The sequence below is a fragment of the Mytilus edulis genome, unplaced genomic scaffold, assembly GCF_963676685.1.
Source record: "Mytilus edulis unplaced genomic scaffold, xbMytEdul2.2 SCAFFOLD_1131, whole genome shotgun sequence".
NCBI classification, from domain to species: domain Eukaryota; kingdom Metazoa; phylum Mollusca; class Bivalvia; order Mytilida; family Mytilidae; genus Mytilus; species Mytilus edulis.
In genome coordinates, this window is record NW_027269177.1 from 1 (window position 1) to 21,043 (window position 21,043).

At 33.8% G+C, this 21,043-nt stretch overlaps 2 protein-coding genes across 2 annotated transcripts; one reads left to right on the plus strand and one right to left on the minus strand.

Annotated features, from left to right (window-relative positions):
• Positions 1-865: 865 nt before the first annotated feature.
• Positions 866-4,480, plus strand: LOC139509649 (golgin subfamily A member 6-like protein 1). Its single transcript, XM_071296221.1, has 2 exons — positions 866-1,279; positions 1,610-4,480. The coding sequence occupies exons 1-2, from the start codon at positions 866-868 to the stop codon at positions 2,897-2,899; spliced, it is 1,704 nt and encodes a 567-aa protein (XP_071152322.1). The 3' UTR covers positions 2,900-4,480.
• Positions 4,481-4,730: 250 nt separating this feature from the next.
• LOC139509651 (bifunctional purine biosynthesis protein ATIC-like) lies at positions 4,731-14,130 on the minus strand (the record flags this gene model as incomplete). The annotated part of the gene is given in 9 exon segments (XM_071296223.1): positions 4,731-4,856; positions 5,058-5,214; positions 5,720-5,792; positions 6,402-6,480; positions 7,035-7,123; positions 7,619-7,685; positions 8,032-8,108; positions 8,993-9,119; positions 14,037-14,130. Coding segments are annotated over 9 exon segments (817 nt in total), but the record flags the coding sequence as incomplete, so codon positions are not given.
• Between the last annotated feature and the right edge of the window lie 6,913 nt (positions 14,131-21,043).

Here is a 21,043-nt window from a genome sequence, read left to right on the forward strand (position 1 = left end):
ATGTACTTGCTAGGAAACATCTTAAGCAGAATTCTGAGTATCAAAAACGTCACTATGACTTGAAAGCAGTAAAGCGCGAATTACAAGTAGGTCAAGCTGTATGGCTTTATGATGCATCGAAGAAAAAGGGAATTTGTCATAAGTTGACATCAAAATGGAAAGGACCATATGTTGTTACAAGGAAAATTGACGACATCACTTACCTTGTGAGAAGGTCAAAGAAACAGCCAGGGAAGGTCTACCACATTGATAGACTACTGCCCTATCAAGGACGGAATCCGCCCACTTGGTTCTCCAGTAGGAAGGTTTGAGATGCCTTTCAACGTTGTTTGAATAGCCGAAATTAGTTGTACAAGTTGTTACGTTTTTAATTGTTTTGATGAGTTACTATGTTTAAGAGTAACTGTTTGACTTTTCTCAGACTGGAGAAAGTCATGATGGAATTCCTAGAGTTGGATCCACTCTGGAAGAATATGTAAGGGAGACAAATGGCCATTGTTTCTCAGGACATATTATTGGCTGTAAGGGAAGGATGAATCTTCCTGCCAGGGGAATGGCAGATTAAACTACTGCCAAGCGTTTTTTTTTTGTATGCGCAAGCTGCGCGGCGGAAAGCAATTAACGACAACTTACTGTCTTGAGGAGGCTTGAGATTTTTGAAATAGGGAGACCAAGGGGGTGGATATCATATTTTTAGACTGAAACTTAGCTTGATCCATTTACTACCAGCATATGCCATATGGGGGGGAGGATTTTAAACACACAAACAAATATAGTCACACTACAGGACACTACATGATATTATGTATTGTATTAATATATGTTGTATGGTGGAGGGATTTATAATTGATGATTCAATTTCAGAATGAGACCATCATCCCAAATTGAGGCAAAGTGTTGGCTGTGTCCCATGACGTTTAGGACAAGGAGACAACTGAAAAATCATCTGGCAGCTGCCCCACACAAAAGGCTTTCGGTCATTTGTGTTTGGTGTCCTGAAGAGAAGTCCTACAGGAGGATGGTTGACCTTAAGGAGCATGTCATGGCTCACCACCGCAGTAAAATAGAACTGATGCCTTATAGCTTCCTGAGCGAAAACAATGGGTTTTGGATGGCAAACTACCCAGAGACATATGCTAAGGTAATCCTACCATCAAATGAGAATTCTCAAGAAGCAATGAAAGCCAGGATTGAGGTTCTGGAATTTTTAAACAGGGTGGACAACACCAACAGAAAGAAAGAGGAATGGACTCTAGGGTGGAAGTGTCCGAAGGAGATGGTAAAAGGTACACAAGAAGAAGAGGTTGAGTCGGAGAAACCCAATGGATCTTACTCACCAACACGCCCCACTATTTATGAAGGGCTGGCCCTCCAGCAACTAACTTTGGGACTTGGGGACTCTACAGCCATTTTTTAAATTGGACCTTGGAGTTTCTATAAGATTTTATATGATCCATTTGAATGACTCCGTTCTTAGAGACCAAAAAATGCTTGACGCTCTGATTAGAAGGATGACAGCACTAGTTAACACAAAGTACGCAGGCTCACATACCTTCTCTGTCTCGATAGACGGAAAACTAAAATCTATAGTGACTCCTGTAGTGGCTAGGAATTATCAATAAAGGAGGAGTATATAACGGATATAAAAACATCATGCGAATTATTCCCAGGAAAACAGACAAAAGCCGCCACAAATCAACTATCACCACTGAAAACACCATCAACATCTGATATCATTTTGGAAGACGACAGCGACAATGAAGAACCAGAGATTTTAGAGGAACCAACAAGCCAGAAGAAGAGTAGAAAGACGACCGAGAAAGAAGAAGAGAGATATGTAGAGAAAAGAAAGAAAAAGACTAACCACCAGGAACAGAAGGCAAAGAAAATAAAGAAAGGAAAGGATTACAAGAAACAGGATGAGGAAATGACATTAACAGAGGAAGGACAAAAGAGAACGGAAAAACAGGAACAGGAGGAGATCAAACGGAAGGAGGAAGAACATAAGAAGCAGGAAACACGGAAACAGGAGGAGGAAGTCAGATTAAAGGAAGCAGAACAAAAGAGAAAGGAAAAACAGGAACAGGAGGAGATCAAACGGAAGGAGGAAGAACATAAGAAGCAGGAAACACGGAAACAGGAGGAGGAAGTCAGACTAAAGGAAGCAGAACAAAAGAGAAAGGAAAAACAGGAACAGGAGGAGATCAGACAGAAGGAGGAAGAACGTAAGAAGCAGGAAAAACAGAAACAGGATGAGGAAATTAGAATGAAAGAGGAAGAACTAAGGAGACAGGAGGAGGCAGAAACCAAGAGATTAGCAGAAGAAACCAGGTCAAATGAAGCAGAACTAATGAGACTACAGGAAGGAGAGAACCTGCAAAGTGAACAGTTTTACACTGCCAGTGAAAGAGCAGACAAACTTTTAAGGAGAGGTGGGATGCCACTTTTCCCAGCTGGGAGGAGGGAATGGGAAAAAGAAGAAATCGTAACTTTGATTACCATACCAGCTGAAGTGAAATGGCCCCCGAAGAACTGGAAAAACATGACCCCTGAACAAAGATATTTCAATTGGGAGTATGCTAGCATTGCATTGGAGTTAAACACCGGGAAACAGCTTCAATTTTCAAAGGAGGAGCTTCTATTAAAGTATCACTTTTTGGCACTTCCAGGCACGAAAACCCCACAATCAACAGAGGGCAATACAATGACAGTTAAGTCTAGATACTATCTGTACCAAGCAATTGCCAATATCATTAAGAGTAAAACAGACGATCCCACCACCTTACAATTGCTTGATATGATTGAAGCATCATCATCAAAGAGAGACACATCAACAGACATTATCTTGAACAAAATTGATGCAGTGGGTGTACAACTTAGACTTGGTGAAGACCAATGAAGAGAAAGACAATTTATGAACAATTCTTTTAAATAACATAGTTATACTGGTTTTTTTAATTCAGGAGAATTAATATATATTGAAGTTGGGGGAAGTGTAAGGCATTGGAAGTACTTGTTATGATATTATAAATTCAGAAAAAGGAAATATTATTCTTTTAAACATAACGGTTGTGTTCTTACGCATAGTAACTTGGCTCGCACGAGCAAGTAAAACATTTTTTTAATCAAAGATATGGCATTAATTTACTATTTTTATGTATGGATTTCACAGGCCAAAGTTTCATTTTGTTGTTTACCAAATATAAAGGGGGGAAGCATTTCATTAGCTAAAACATAGTTTTACAAGTTAGGTGTGTACATATGTTGGTACTAGGGTGATAATTATCAAGTTTATCAAATTTTTAATGTGTAAAACACTGGAAGTGAAATGAATTTTTCATTTGTTTACATTTTTTGTTGTACAAGTGTTACGGCAGGGAATGTATGTAATTACTCATGGCTTACCTTCTACATGCTATATATCAAGTAATTCCCGTATTAAGGATCATTTCTTGTAACCAAATATTCATATTTAAACGTCTAATATGCCTGATATACATAGGGAAATACTTCAATCGAATTGTTTATTTACGGAGACTTTGTCGTCTGCCATTTTGTGGGGACCGAAACATGTGTTTTGATGTCTTTAAATACCAATTCGTCCCCTGGACATTTGATCTAATATTGTATTTTTAATACCACAGATAAGATTTTTAATAAGTATACCCTGCCGGACACAAATATATTGTAAATATTTAGATGGTTGAAATGAACTATGTTGTATGTTATTTACGTATTATGTAATAACGCAGATCGTCTGCTAAATCAATGCGCGCGCAGTGGTGTCCGATTGTTTATTTCAAGCTTCTTTATCGATATTTTAGATGCTATAGCTTTGTTTTGATATTTTATGTATAAGGACAATGTTCGGACAACTTAAGATGATATGTATATTATGTTTTTCATTATCTGAAATTTTTATAGTTCCGGCTTCCCGGAAAGGACAAGTTTCCATTGGATTAGTATGTCACGTGACAATTACAATTTAGTATATAAACGCGCGAGCACTCAGCAATGGCAGATAGCCCAAAGTTTTGCTGGCGGCAAGTTCAAACCTGGAAAAACAAATAAAGCAACAATAACCTTTAGGTGAGAATAAGGATAACATAATGAAGTTTAATGATATTTAATTAGCCGTCTTTTGTACAGTAAGCTATCTCCCACCACGTCGGACACCACAAATATGTATTTAAGGATTTATGATTCAGTACACTTGAACGCAACTGTTTATTTATATAGTTTTACGATGTTATAATGTTACATACTTTTAACAGTGAACAAATAAAAACTGTTAACATTGGAAAGATAACTTTATTTTATTGAACTTGGACACATACAAAAAGCACATGAATTTACACTGATGAAAACAATAGATGTTGGAGGACGCTCGTTCAAACATAAAAACTATGGAAAGCCGTTAGGAACAAAATTAGCTCAGTAACACTCGAATACAAGGGATTGCTCAATACATACATATTAAACATTCGAAGACCATACCTGACAAGTAATTTGGGAAGTTTAATACAAATGTAGAGTTGCTACATGAGTCACACACTGTATTTAAGTGTTATTAAAGTAAACTACCGAGTATAGGACAGGATGCTCTCGGGTGGCTTACAATATATTTATCTTTCAATTCGATTGACTCAAATGTTTGATTGTGTTAACTGAAGTGTTAAAACACAATCTCACAAAAATACACACTTAACCCGACATGTTTATAACCTTACCTGCTGGACTGACATGTTTAAAAGATGTAGCTGCAGGTCTGTTACAGGCTTTTCGTAATTCCTTCACCAGCTGCCAACCATTCAGGGCATCACATAGGTTAACAAATCCTGGAGATCCGTTAACAACTAAAATTATGAAAGATATGTGTGAATTAGCATGATCAATCATCACTGGCTTAATTTGTATCAAAAATCTGTGAAGGATGATTGTAAATAAAACACAATTATAAAAGACCAAACACATTTTACAACATTTTACTCTGTTAGAAATGGTTTAACCGAGATATAGTACTACAAATGTACTGTGATCATTTGATATTTACTTACCTTTCAGAGGTAACTGGGCCATACTAGTGAACAACTGAGCAGGTTTCTGGTGAGGGTTCATACCATATCTTAATGTTAGCTGCGATTCACCTGCACTATACTGTCTTCTGAAGTAGTCTGATATAGCTCTATCATACTCTGCTGTGTGATTGAAGGCCTTTTAAATTAAATAAATATTACAATTAACATGATCAATTAAGGCATAATTCAAACTTTTAGGAATGTTTGGTCCAAAATGCTCTTCAACTTCGTACTTTATTTGGTCTTTTTTATTTATCATTTTGATTCGAGCATCACTGATTAGTCTTTAGAAGACAAAACACACGTCTGGCGCAAATACAAAATTTCAATTCTGGTATCTATGATGAGTTTATTTATATAATGTAGACAAGAACGGCATCAGTTATATACAGGTATCTGAACCTTCAAAAATTCTAAAAGCAACAGCTCTATAGCCTGGTTTTAAATTAATCAAATTAACTGTAAAGGAATCATCCTATGTATGCTGCTATAAATCATATTGTAACTCCCCAATCTTTTTGTCTTTTATATATCACCAATTTTCAAATTAACAAGGTTCGTTAATTTTCATACGAAAAAACAAACATGAAGCATACTTTGCAAAAATTTGACCAGACCTCATCAATTTACATGATATATACCTTCACAGCCAACTTTCTCCTCAACTCCAAAGATGTGTCCTTGTCACTTGAACTCTTCATTTCATCAATTACCCTTTGATAGAATGAAATTAACAATGAATTTATAATCATTTAAAGCTGTAGTATCTCTTCCAACATATGGTACGATTATTTATGGTTTCACAGGTTCAGGTCTGTTTCAAAAAATACATACATCAAACATAGAGAAGGAAATTTAGGGTTTTCAATTTTTGACGAGTGTAAAGCAAAATTCTGAAATTTTCTCTATAGATGGTAACCCCATTTTCAAAGTGCCTTTCCTGTGAACCATGTAAGTTTTGATGGAATGGACCTCAGTTGAATATTAATAAACCATAATTTTTTTTTTTACAGAAATAGTTTTGTAAATAATTGTAGAATGTGTCGATGGGACATAGATGATGCCTAGCTTGCATATAAGAATGTAAAGGGACATGAATCAGAAACAGTAAAAGTTACACCACCCAACTTTGAACTTCATCTGTGTCTTGTGATAATAAGCAGCTGCATGGTATTTAAATTTCAAAACAATTGTTGACGCAAACTTCAGTTAGAGAATGGAAACTTATTTTGGATGGTATGTACAGACAAGGATAATACTTACCCCCTTGGCTGTGGCAGGAGCATACAAGTATGAGTATAGAGCTAGGCACAATAATCTTACCTATTGTAATCTTCTGGATCACAAACTACAGTCACTCTTGCATGGTTCTTAGCAGCTGCTCTCAATAGTGTTACACCACCTTCAAGTGAAATATTTAATTACTTAAAAACAGACACAAAGACATGGTTTATTCATGCTGCACATGCATGGAGCACCTCAAAAATATTCTTCATGAAAGGTTCAAAAGTTGACCTCTGAGCAGATCTCTGTTGAAATTAATAAACATTGGAATTACGTGTTTGACATATGTCAAGTTGCTGACAAAATAGTCATTCTATTCAGAAGGCTATGAGAGAAGTGCAACAAAATCATTCCAAATATTGAAAAATTTCAATTTTTTTCGCAAACATGAGTCCAAAAGATTGTTTTTAATCCAATAGAATTTAATAAAATGCCAAAAATTCTTAACCATCTTTGTATGAAAGTGATAACCAGACATGTCATTCAAAAATTGGTGCCATTTTTTAAGTCTATGATATAAATATTTCTTGCATATATTCATTGTGCTTAAGAACAATAGCCTGTAGGTTTTCCTGATCGAGAAATGACAATTCATTATCTTTTAATATTAGTATCAAAATCACTCCTCTGCAATCATAAACACTAACTACTAATATGATTATAGGTACATACCAATATCAATTTGTTCCACAGCTTTTTCTACAAGTACACTTGGATCAGCTACAGTTTTCACAAAGGGATATAAATTATTGACCACTATCCTTAAAATAAATAATAAAGTCATATGATACTTTCATGATAAGTTACTAGTTCTGTTTTCATTCACAATACAATATATTTTTGATTCAGAATGTTTTTATCAATTTTTACTTCAATAATGATAGAATGGCCAATGACCATAACCAACATATTCTACTGCTGATCAGGAATTGCATTCAAAATCACTCTTAGATTGTTGTCAGTTTAAGAATCACAAAAATATATAGAAACTTTTATTTCTGCATTTAAAGTGTTTCTTAGTTCACTGAAGTATCGACATAAGGTGTTGCGTCTTGTGCAAATTCTTTTGCATCAAATTATAGTTTATTGAGCAGAAACTATTTTTTGTCCATATGCATGTTACAGCTAGGCCAGGGGTGGTTTAGGTGAACTAAGTGACTGTCTCAGACCACGTGTTTAAAATATAAGGTTATCTTTATCATGTTTATAGCCTTCAATTAAAATATTTGATAGTGGTGATAGAAGCCATTAATTACCTGATCATTTTATAATTCTGTTTTTTCATATCCTCCTGATCAGAATCTGTTATTCTTGACAATATTCCTGTAAGAATAGTCAATGGTAACAAAAATCTAAGTGTTTAGTGTCATTTAGAAAGAATATATGCAAATCCACTGTCGTTATCGATCTGTGCAATTCCACTTTTCTATTAGCCATTGCTAGCAGATAAAAGTCTTTATTGCATCTTATCTTTGCTTATCAAAAATTGTTATTAAGATTTCTGTTGGTAAATGTTTGTTAAAATAATGTTCAGTTGGTAATATATTAAAACAAAATTGGTGAATATATATGTTACAACATTCTACATTAAAATATGACACATATTATGTGTATAGGCAAACCTGATTATTGAATTCTGATGACCTAAGCTGTCTATGTATCTACTTACCAGCATGTACAGCTGGATGAAGAGTTTTGACACGTCCACCCAACATTTCTGGAGCTCCTGTAATTTCTGATACATCCCTGGAAAATGTCGAATAATTAAAATTAAACATTAAATAAATTGATGTTGTAAACCTTGTCTTGATTCATTTGTCATTTAAAACAATAAAATATGTTTAAATTATTAAATAAATGGGGAATTTGTCCATGGGACACTGATGATACCCCTGCTTACATTTAAAGTTATAATGGGACATAACTCAAGAATGGTAAAACTGAGGCCACCCAAATTTTTTACTTGATCTGAGTTTTGTGGTTATTAGCATTGTGCATAAATAATTCATTAACTGGTTGAGGCAAACTTTAGTCACAAAACAGAATAAAAACAAGAATGTGTCCACAGTACACAGATGCATTTAAATTTAGAAAGATCATATCATAGGGAACATATGTAAGGGACGACATCAAAAGTTCAATGAAGGATAAAAAACTTAATTCAAATAGTTTTTTCACTGACCCCCCTACCCCCCTATTAACTCAATTTGGGAAAATTGATTGACCCATATGGATATATGTAAAAATCAATGTCGGATAACCAAATCTTGCAGCAGTTCAACCTCCAAACTATTTGAATTAAGTTTTTTTTATCTTACATTGATCTTTTGATGTCGTCCCTAAAAAGTTTCAGGTTGATTGGACTTCAACTTCATCAAAAACTATCTTGACTAAAAAATTTAACCTGAAACTTGCACTATCATTTTCTATGTTCAGTGGACCATGAAAATGGGGTAAAAAATCTAATTTGGCATTAAAATTAGAAAGATTTTTGATGAAGCTAATATGGGATCACACATTTTTGTTTTAATGACTTGAGTAATGAGCGTAGGCCTTCTAGAATCATCCTGGAGCATCACTACAGATCACCAATCTCTACAAATGAGTCTTGACACAGTTACTGTACTTACTTAACTGGAATTCCAGCATCTCTTATAGCCTTAGAAGTTCCACCAGAGGCAATCAGTTCTAATCCAAGAGAAGATAGCTTCTTGGCAAAATCTACCAAGCCTGTTTTATCTGATACACTCAACAAAGCTACAATATTAATTTTTATTATACATTATATGACACGAGTTTACATTGCAGAATAAATATCCACCAAGTGCAGGAATTTTTTTTGGTGTTGCCTCTGTGACATAGTCCCCATTTGCATTATTTAATTTAATTTTATATTTGTATGCCCCAATTCTAAATGCATTAAGTAAAGGTTTATTGAATTCTACATGTGGATAAATCCTTTCTTAATCTTATGGTCACTCCTACCAACTGTATTTTACAACAGAAGAATGCAAACTAGATGTTTATTTTACATAAAGAAGGGGTAATACATCAATGAGAAAGTAATCTAAATATACAAAAACCAAAGACAGGTTAAACAAATGGCTGCGACAATAGACAGCATGTCTATACAATATGTCATGCTTACTTTAGTATGAACATTCAAAATTGTTAGACTGGATTTATACATTGGAATATTCATGGACTTTGATCTTCTTTAATTTTGAAATTAAGAGGACCCTACCCCTCTTTTACAATTTTTTTCCAAACATAATGAAATCCCTCCCCTTTTTCAATTAAAATGCTAACTTATTCTTTTTTACAACAGCAAAATAATCCCTTGTCTTAGGTACAGTCTTATTAAAATGATATCCATCCCTCATTTGGGAGATTGTTCCCAATCTGATGTCAGATGAAACATAAATCTTCAAAAAAGAAAAAAAGAAATCAGCAATAAAAAAAATTATTTCTATAAGTTATGTCTGTACATTTTATTTCTTTTTTTAATTTTGTTTTTTTTTGGGATAGGAGAAAAGGTATTGTAATCAGCTGGTTATACATGTATGTATGGGTTAAGGAGACATTTTACATGGGGATGACCTTGAGGTCATTCTGATGTATTGCATTCAACTAAATTTCCATTGGGCATACATGTATTAGTTTAAAATCTATAGATCCGCTGACATTACCTAGTGCAAAATAACATTCCTTATTACTTTTTCTAAATTCATTTTTTCAATGGATACTCCTATAAATATTTTTTTTAACCCTTAGACTGCTACGCGCGACTATTGTCGTTCCGATAAGACAGTCCGCTACTGCTACTCGCGACTATAGTCGTTTTCCGTACTTGTTTGTTTACACAGTTACCATGGAATGGGCGGAGTCAATATTCATGAGATTGCGGCAGTTTCGACTTGTATGGATTCTGATTGGTTAAAAATCTGCGTTCTTTCGAATGTCTCTTGACTTTTAATGAGGTATAAGCGATAAACCGAAAGTGAAAATTTTTGATGAAAAAAGTGACAAAATGGCGGACATTATTTGGAGAAATGGCCAACACGTTCAGAAGTATTTCAATGATAACGATTCAACAGCGGCGGCCGATTAAAAGGATTTGAACGAGAACTGAAGATATAATAGACAGAAATAGAAACATTCTATCAAAACTGCAAACAGGAGACTTTTAAAGCGAGAATTACGGGGATTCCCAGACCTTGTTCAAAATGGATGACATGAAACGGGATTTGCGATGTTTATCATTTCGCCTTTCAAATGTGAATCAATATTGACTCACATCAATAGACCCGAACTTTAAGTTTGTCAAGATTATATATTGATGAAAGCTTTAACAATGAACTTGTCGTATAAATATATTTGTACATGGAAGTAAAAGTCGGCGCAGTGAAAGTTGGAGGGAAATACCGGAAAATATTTGCATAAAAAAGGCCGTTGGTCTGAGAAGAAACTTTTATTTTTTGATAATCACAATGGAACTTAGTTCTTAAAGAGATTTTTAACTATATTGGTTCAGTTCTGAAGTCATGGATACTTTTACATTGATGGATTCGTTAATAAAACATGAAAACATAAGTTTACCTTTGTTTACCTCTATTCACACCTGTACAGGTAAAAAATGACCGGAGACTCACACAAAAATAAAATAAATAAAAAATACAGAATCTAACAATACTTTATTATATAACTTTTATTGATGAATATTCAATATTTACAAAGATACAGCAATTGTAAGTGAACATGTTTATTTCATCAGTGATTAAAATTTTACTCAGCATTACACAAAAGTACAATAGAAATCAATGCAGCAGTCTAAGGGTTAAAACACAAATTAATAATATGAAAATGTTGTCATTAGATATATATATATATAAGAGTAAAAAATCATTGATAATATCTATACAGATGTACCAAAAACTTGTGTTAAAGCTTGCGGAAGAATAACTCAAGAACGTTTGCGACACTCCCGGCAAGGACCAGTAACTCTGCAATTGTTTTTGTGGGAAAATATGAACGGCTTATCATATCCAATATTTTTACAGAAGAGTATCCACCATGCACTTGCACTGCACTATTATTAGAATAGTAGAATAGAATGATATACATATGGATGAAAATTATATATACATAAACATGTAACTGTTATATTTATATAATACTAGAACACACCCGCGAAATCGTGGGCATTCAGAGCGTAGTTGAAAGTGTTGTTGGAAGAATTTTGTAAAATATTGAATGACTGGAGAATTTCAGGAAAAGTATCAAAAGTCATAGGTACATGGGAACAGGAAAATGTTGTGTTTTTTAGCCCTCCTTTATTTCCAAAATTCCCAATTTTTGGTTGTCTATTAATTTCAATATTTTGTATGACATGAATGATAGGAACATTCAATTAAGGAGCCTGTTATTCAGTGGTTGTCGTTTGTTTATGTATCACATATTTGTTTTTCGTTCATTTTTTTTGTACATAAATAAGGCCGCTAGTTTTCTCGTTTGAATATGTTTTACATTGTCATTTCGGGGCCTTTTATAGCCGACAATGCGGTATGGTCTTTGCTAGTTGTTAAAGGCCGTACAGTGACCTATAGTTGTAAATTTCCGTGTCATTTTGGTCTTTTGTGGAGAGTTGTCTCAACATGGCAATCATACCACATCTTCTTTTTTTTGTAATCAATTATTTTTTGTAAAAGATTTAATGACTGGAGAATTTCAGCAAAGGTATCAAAAGTTCACATGAATAATTTTAGTACTTATCAGTATGATCTTGTATATTATGAACATTCATTACTATATAAATAAAGTTTACTAATCGATCGGTGGTCATTGATATATCATACAGACCCTCTCTTTTTAATAAACTATGTGACCGCCGTGGATAAACTTGAAAATGATAGAAGATAGAATTCTGAAAATACACTTTATTTGTAGTAGATTTTATGTTCAAAGTATACAGAAAAACGCAAACCGGAAGTTTAATCTGACTTAAAATTTTGTCCAATGACGGAAACAATATCTGGATGCCTTTTTTCTCGTTTTTCTCCCAAAATAAATAAATCTGAATAATCATATGAATGGATGACAAATCCGACTATGCACTGAACCTAAAGGACACAGAGGCATGTTGATTATTTTTTTGGGGAAAGAAGAGAAAAGACACACAAAATGAGGTCTTCTCGTTTAATAGTATAGATATAACAACAAACCAGTGTATACTCTGGGACTATTATTATTATATTAGTATAATAGTCCCAGGTATACTGATTTGTATCACTACAATATAATAGTTATTACGGTGCAGTTGAATTTCCTGTCATTTATTCATCATTCCAGGGCTTTCCATTGAAGCCAGTAGATGGTGGATTTCCGCTGTTTACGGTGGTTTCAAGTGCCGGCTACTTCACTGACAAAAATATAAATAAAAAAAAAGAAAAAAATATCTTCTTCAAATGTTTACAGGCAGCTATGAGACGTATTGTCGCAAAATCAGTGACAGTGTTTACCTTGTCTATTTAAAGTCAGAATACTTCGTTTCTTTTCAAAGATAACAAGAGAGACGTTCCGGTGGTCATTAAACGATAACTATAGAGACGTTCCGATGGTCATTAACTCGTTGGTTTTGGCTTTTAGAACGTGAAGACAATCAGATGGGATGACAATTTTATGTTATGGAATAATATCAGTAAAATAAAAGAAAGTGTTGTAGATCACGTTGTTCAGAATCTGGAAAACAGCATCTTTTGAAGTTCATTTTCAAAGCCCACGTGGTGTTTAGAGAATCAAGGTCAAAAACGAAAGTAGAATATTGTCGACTCCACCACAAATAAATAACATTTCCAAATGATTTATGTATCCGACTTATTGAACAGTTTACAAAAAAAAGAAAATCAGAGGATATATCTTTTGTCTGTCAATGCTTGAGAAATAATTATATGATTTAAATACGCGTAACAGTCTTTGGAGAAAAAAAGGGGTGGGGGGGGGGGGGGGGGTCATTTGTTTACAAATGCAGGTAGTTATGTTAAATAAATCGATCAAGATTTCTTACAAATCCGATTATTATATAAATAAAAATCCTTTTAAAGCTAATAAATTTTAAGCATAAGGTAAAGAAAATGAAAAAAAAAACAATATAACAAAAAAAAAAAATCTTCATACATAAAAAATGGTCATTTGAAAGATGAAAAAAAATTGTCCAGAAAAAAAAAACATAGCCCCCCCCCAGAAAATCAAATGGTGACTGCCTTAGTACTTTGATTTGTATATGTCTTTTAAAACACTTTATTTTAGAAAATTTTACCTTTAAAGCCTTTATATGCAAAAAAGGGGGAGGGTCAATATGTCCCCAATTTACCTGTGCTACTAGTGGTCAATGTCCCAATTTACCTGTGCTACTGGTGGCTCCTATGACTTACTACACACACATTTAATTGTTGAGATTGGAGTTCACAATATTTTTTTAAATTTTGGAAACTAATTAATGAATCCCAATAGTCCTGTTATAAATTTTATATCTAATTAGATGAAAATAATTTTATGTTTTTTTTTCAACTTTCAGACCCGCCTTCCTTTCTAATATTCTGAGAGAACAGAGGTTTGTTTTAGAAAAAATATGAGTATGTGTTATGTCCAACTTTCAAATATATTTATAAATTATACCAAGTTGTCCTGTCGTTGCCATAATTTCTTTCTTCAGCACCACGTGGTAGTTCTATTTTTGGAGGGAAATATTGTGGTATATCCTAGTACCACAAAACTGTATAGGAAAATATTAAAAGGAAGTACTTTTTAAAATTGCTTCTTAGTTAGTACGAACATGTCATTAGCTTTAAGCTTTTTAATTACAGTGGCGGATCAGAATTTTCATAAAAAGGGGGGGGGGGTCGTGACTAACATAAGCCGGGGGCCGCTCTAGTCATGCTTCAGTGATTCCCTATACAAGCAACACATTTTTTCACTAAAAAAAGGGGGTGTAATAAACTGGTGTACGAATGTTGTTTTACTATTTTTATGTACAAATGTAGAATTATTACGGATTTTGGAAAAAGGAGGACGGCAAAAAAAAAAGCCCAAATAGAAAATATGCTGTTTTGTCGGCTCTGATTAAAAAACTTAATTAAAACCAGCAAGCTACCATATTTCTATAGACATTGCAATTTTACTGGCAATAAGCGAATTTGTTGTTTTGCCTGTTCCATTTTTCTCAAACGTCAGTGGCAAATAGTTCATGTATGTTCGGGACAATACAATGCAATTTTGAAAACAGTTGTTTATAAAAGACAAATTTTATGCACCAGTCAAAATAGGTTAAACATTCGGTTAGTTGTGAAAATTATGTAGGGACATAATGATCCTGATAAAATTTTTATTGTTAAAGCTAAAGATAGCAAAACACTTTACACTGTTTGAGTCTTTTAAAAGTTTTCTCGAGATATGACTTTCATAATGCTTAAAAGCCATGCATTTATTACTATTGTATGTGTTTGTTATTTTTTAATTAATTTATCATGTTGCAAATATACATGTATAGCATATTTCTTTCTTATTTGTCTATACAGTTACCAATGATAAGGAGATGGAGACATGAACACAAATCTGTACAGATAAGATAAATACATATAATGATTTATTTGCAAGCAGTGAACAATCAATTATCAAAAACATAACAAAACAAGAAACAGATTCTTCTTAATATTTTTTTTCCATTCAAATAGAAAGGCAATAAGGGTACTATAAACATATTACAATTTGATGGAAATTTGAAGAAAAAACACAATTTCTACATCATACGGTTACATTTACAACAAAATTTATGTCGATAAAAAACCTCCTGATCTGAGTCCTAATCTACTGACCAAAATTTCCAAATCTCCTGATCTGAGATTCACACTCCATCACATGTATGAAAAATACACGTTCTAAAAAATAAAATAACAAAATTCCAAGAAAAATTTAAAACGAAAAAGTCCCTTGTCAAATGACGAAATCATAAGGAGGATAAACAGCCGTCATATTCTTGACTTGGTACATACATTAGTATATATAGTGTACTCTGCGTGGTGTAAATGTGTGAGTTTTTGCTCAGCAAGTCGGACAAACCTTCCAAACTGTATGCAAAATTGCACAAACTGATCTTGAGATGACATATGCATTCTTTATATAAGTAAAACAAACTGCGAAATATGAAGGTAGAAGATGTAAGCCGGAGTCTATACCCTGCGTGCATTCATATTTTCTCAAAATACCCAATCCAGCAACCTGTTATGAACAAATTAAAAAGAAAAACCAGACGAGATGCTTACCTTAAATATGAGTAGTAACACCAGGTACATAGTTTAGAAGCAGAAGCAAAAAGACTGTAGTCTTAAATAATAAGTCGTTTAAACCCTATATACTACCTATAGTACGGGATTGAGGGTCAAACGGACACGGGTTTAACAATATGATGATACGTGCTCTACTAGGAATTTGGTGACAATAGTACATATTTTTGAAAATGCAGTTATATAATGGAATTGGTAATTTGGAGATCTAAAATGTAGTACCTATGTAAGCAAGCTTATATTTCCGTCATTTCGTCTTTGGTTGAAAGTTGATTAATTGGCAATTTTCGACCTCTCCTTATTTCATTACAGTTTGAATTTTCTCCAGAAGAACAAAAGTTTTGAGACTTAAAGTAAAACAAATATGTTCCTGTGATAATTAAAGTACACATACTTTCCAACTTAGGGGACCAACGTTTACTAAAACGACACATTAGAAGAAACAAGATATTCGTCCTATTTGCATTAGTCACGATTTTCTTGATGTCTTTGGTTTTGATGTAGTTATAAATGCCAAGATGTTGCTATTTTATAAATTGCATATTGCATATCTCCATTTATCATTCTATGAGCCAACATTTGTACAAATAACATTTACAAAAATATTTTTTGTTTTATTTGTACTTGTACTTTTACAAATAACGTCTCACGTTACCCCACTTCCATAATGAGCAAGCGGTAACGTAGATATTTCGTTTTGCGTAACTGTTTATTTTTTATCCTCTTCGCGGTCTGCCTTGCCGATTTATTTGAAAAATTAGAGGCAATGATTAAATTTTAACAACTAAATTTTCGAGTGACGGGTGTAATTTGTAGGATTGATTGATTGATTATTGGTTTCTTAACTCCCAGTGGCAAATATTTTACGCATGTTCAGGACGATAACAAGTTAACAATAAATACAATAGGCATGTTTTGTTAAAGATGGCATCCGGGATGATGGTCGGAGAAATTTTGACTGTCAGACACTGGGAAATGAGGGTATATTAGATAGGAACAGACATTTTGTCTTGCAACAGTCAGGCTACCTATGGACCCCTCAAAGAATTGTTACAAGGGTTCTTAATGTTTAAAGAGCGTGCATTGCACGCTCTTTACACGAGGCATCGAATTTAATGTCCCAATTCTGACCGAACGTGGCTGCAAATTTGATACACTCGCACAGCCAAACGGACGACCCACTTTGGCAAGCATTTTACTGCCGGTCGGAAGAAGACCAAGTGACCATATTTCTATTCCCCAGTCATCCTAGGGGTAAAAAAGGGAGGGGGTAAAAATTGTAGGATAAACAATATAACAATTTATGTACATTGTCAGATATATAAAATGTATTTGTACTTACTTAGTACTACCAACAAGCGGAAAGGTTTAAGCTTTTTTTTTAAGGCTCGCACAAATACATTATTATATTTTCCGACAATGTACATATATTGTATATTTATTCACTTTTTCTAAAAACTCATTTTAAGACCTTGAAACTCCTCGGGTCCCCCCCCCCCCCCCCCCGACTCCTAGTATGTCTCACCTCAGGGCCCCAAAAGGCAAATTCGTTTTGTCTCCCAACTTGTACATGTACATTATTTCCGACTCAAAACACACAACAACAAAAAAACCACTACCACAGAATACCCATGCAAGCGTAAATTAACATGAATATAAAATCTAAATGATTTCAAGATCTAGCTTTTTTCAGTCTTTTTCTGTCGTTTGAATAATACCTAGTCAGTCGTTTGCTTGTAAATTTCGAGAAAAAAATTGTAACGGAAACAGTCTGACTATAGAGTCAGCCCCAACTATCAAATTGCGTTTAAAGACGCAAGTGGATACTCGGAGCTGGCTTCCATCATTTTTATATGATTTTTAAAATTTTAAAGCCTGCCCATGTATTTCTCAGCCTTCGCTAACTTTTCTTAGGCCTCATTCCGATGTTGCTGTCTGTCCTGTGTAGTGTTTAAACGATTACAAAGGTAGCACTTTTTTTTTTAAATCCGAAAGTATATCGGATTTACTCTGTACAGTCAGGAATCTACTTCGTCAAAATTATCTCCCATTACGCCAGTTATTTTCACAATCGTAGAAATGGAAGCCATTGTAGGGATGACGCGCTGCCAATTTTGCTCTTGGAACCCGATAAGTTTATCCGCATAGCACCATTACGACCCTTATATATCAGTTGTATAATTAATTATTATAAAAGACAAATAGATCTACTTGCTAATGAGCATCAGTTATAATGATCTTGTCTGCATTGATTCATCTTAAAACTATTGTCTAATCGGTTTTCGGTGGAATTTAAAAAATTTCATAAACATTTAAAAAAAATCTAATTAAATATTTCGTGGAAAGGCAGACTAGACTTTTTTAGTGGTTGAAGACTATAAACCTTAGTTATCACACACAAAAAATGGATTTTTTTTCGAAGATATGCATTTTCATCATCCAACTTGAAAGACTGTCGTCAAGTACTTTTAGTAAAAAAAAAATAGCTATTCGAACACACCTACTCTGTTTTTATGATTCATTAGATAGGTATTTCACTTGACCCATATATTTCATCTTTCAGTGCTGTGATTTTTTTTATGTTATAAAGTCAACCTGTAGCTTTAATATATAGAAATATTATAATCTGGAGCGAGATGATGTATCAAATATTCTTGCTTTGTACGTTTTCAAGACAAAAGTTTTAACTCAAATACATCCTAACATAAAAAGGTGCACTCGATTTTCTCTTTTCGATACAATTGTTACCCATTTTTTAGAATTTTTTCTTGAGTCACATAATGGAAGGGCAGAAACGAAAATTACTGAACTAATAGATTAATATTTTCTCCGTCCGTGGTAATTTTTTCAAAAAAAAATCGGAGGTTATGCATTTTCTACATCCAACTTGATAGATACCCATGTCGTTGACTTGATATCTAATTGTTCTGCTTAGCTATGTAATAGATAAATTGAAACCTTATGCAAATGGTGTTTTTAAAATAGAACACTTCGTAATTGAGAAGAAAATTGTCATTTTATTTGTTTAAATTAACTTTTAAATTTTTTGTTACTATAGTAAACATTACAAGTAGCATTTATCGCCTTCTCTAACCAAGAGCTTCGATTCTTTTGTTCTGTTTCAACCGGGTTTCCGCCTGTGTACAGACCAAAGAATTTCAGAGACAGTTTACACTTGAAACACAGGCAAAGTTATTCGGCAAAATAACCAAGTTAAACTACTTTTTTTACATTCAATACTAACAAACTGTTTTCTGTATGAGTTTCAACGTCTGCTTGAATTGTGCTTTTTGATTTGGTTAAATTGTATAATTATTTTATCAATTAATGATGCAATGAAAGTTTTAACAAACACTTACATTTCTATTGAAATATTTTATATTGCAGACTTGAATTAAGATATTTCAATCATGCCGGCAAATAGCATAAAAAATTATCAAGTTTCTAAAAAAATAGCTACTGCCAAAAAAGAAAATCTCCCGGGACTATTATACTTTACTATGAATGTCCCAGATTCCCCAAGCACACATATGTATAAGGTGGGCTAATGTAAATACTCAGCGGGACAAAACAACTCTAATTACGCCTCTTTGTGTTGCTTACTATGTATTTTGTCATTATCACAGAATTATAAACAACTGTCATATATAAGTTTTAATCCACCACATTAAAAAAAACCACGCCTGTGCCAAATAACGAGTATGACAGTTGTTTTTCATTCGTTCCGTTATTTGATATAGTTAAGCATTTGATGTTGTCTTTGTTTTATGGACTTCTTAATTTCGTATTTATCTTGGAGTTTGGCATGTTTGTAATTACTTTATTTATATTGTACTCAACCAGAGACTTTCTATTCTATAGTATAGAAAGTCCCTGACTCAACGTAAGATATACAAGCTCAGTTTATGACGAGTTCCCCATGCATACCAGAGTTTTGGAGATCACACTTGCCAAATCCTTGCCAATACGGACCGTATCCTTGGTTCATTTTTTCACAAAGTCTCAGATGATAGGTTTCGAACTCGGATTGTGTACTTGATGCTACAGTCATTGCAAAGGCAACGTTTCCGGTAATTTTCAGGACTATACATAGTTCCTGATCAATTATGGTGTGCAACGGAGATGAACATATGATAGTATATCGTGTGAAGTCAATAAATCAAAGCGTGTTTCGTAATGTAAAGTATATAAACTCAATAGTGCCAGGATTGAAATTTTGTATTTGTGCCAGACGCGCGATTCATCTACTAAAGACTCATTAGTGACGCTCGAATAAAAAAAGTTAAATAGGCCAAATAAAGTATACGAAGTTGAAGAGCATTGATGACCATCTCAATGAAAATTCATGTCAACACAGAAGTACTGACTACTGGGTTGGCAATACTCTAAGGGAAATAAAAAAAATGTATACACTGACTGATTCCTTGATGAAAATGATAAAGTGACCAATAATGATCTAATATAATGTTATATTAATAATCCAGAGAGTGAATAATGAAGTAAGATATGGCTAACGAGTTAAGAGCGTGCAGTAGCCAATATCTGTATGTATTTTACCAGTTGACTATCTTTTTCATAAGCTATACATATAATTAATGAAACACTATTGTAGAGTTTTGCGTTGAGGTCCAGATCTAGGCCACTATAAGTTATTGGAACGGTTTCGCGTGCCACGATGCACAAATCATGGATATTAACAGCTAGAGCCTCAACATCCTCGGTTTATAGGACAATTGGTCAAATCAACCTACAATCCATGCATGAATACTTCTGATTATTTAGCTTTATTTAATTGCTCGAAGGCTCACATAAAAACAACTATATATGGAATGTACGATTTTATCAGGAAACGGTTCATGGATAGATGTGAGGATAATGTACAAGTACAACTATATTTAAGGGGCAAATGATTTACGTTTTAAATTACTGAAGATATAAAAAGATGTGGTGTGAGTGCCAATGAGACAACTCTCCATCGGCAAGTTACAATTTATAAAAGTAAACCATTATAGGTCAAAGTACGGACTTCAACACCGAGCATTTGCTCACACCGAACAGAATGCTATAAAGGGGCCCAAAAATACTAGCGTAAAACCATTCAAACAAGAAAACCAACGGTCTAATCTATATAAAAACGACTCGGAAACAAGAAACACTTACGAACCACATCAACAAACGATTCCTGCTATAAATCAGATTCCAGAGTAGTGTTGATTGAGCCTTCGTCGTGTCATTGTCAAACGTGTCAGCAGTACACATTCAATTAAGTTGCTAACCTTCTCTGGCATTTGCATGGTTTCTGATGGAGTGTTGTCTCATTGGCAAACATAAGATGGTTCCAGT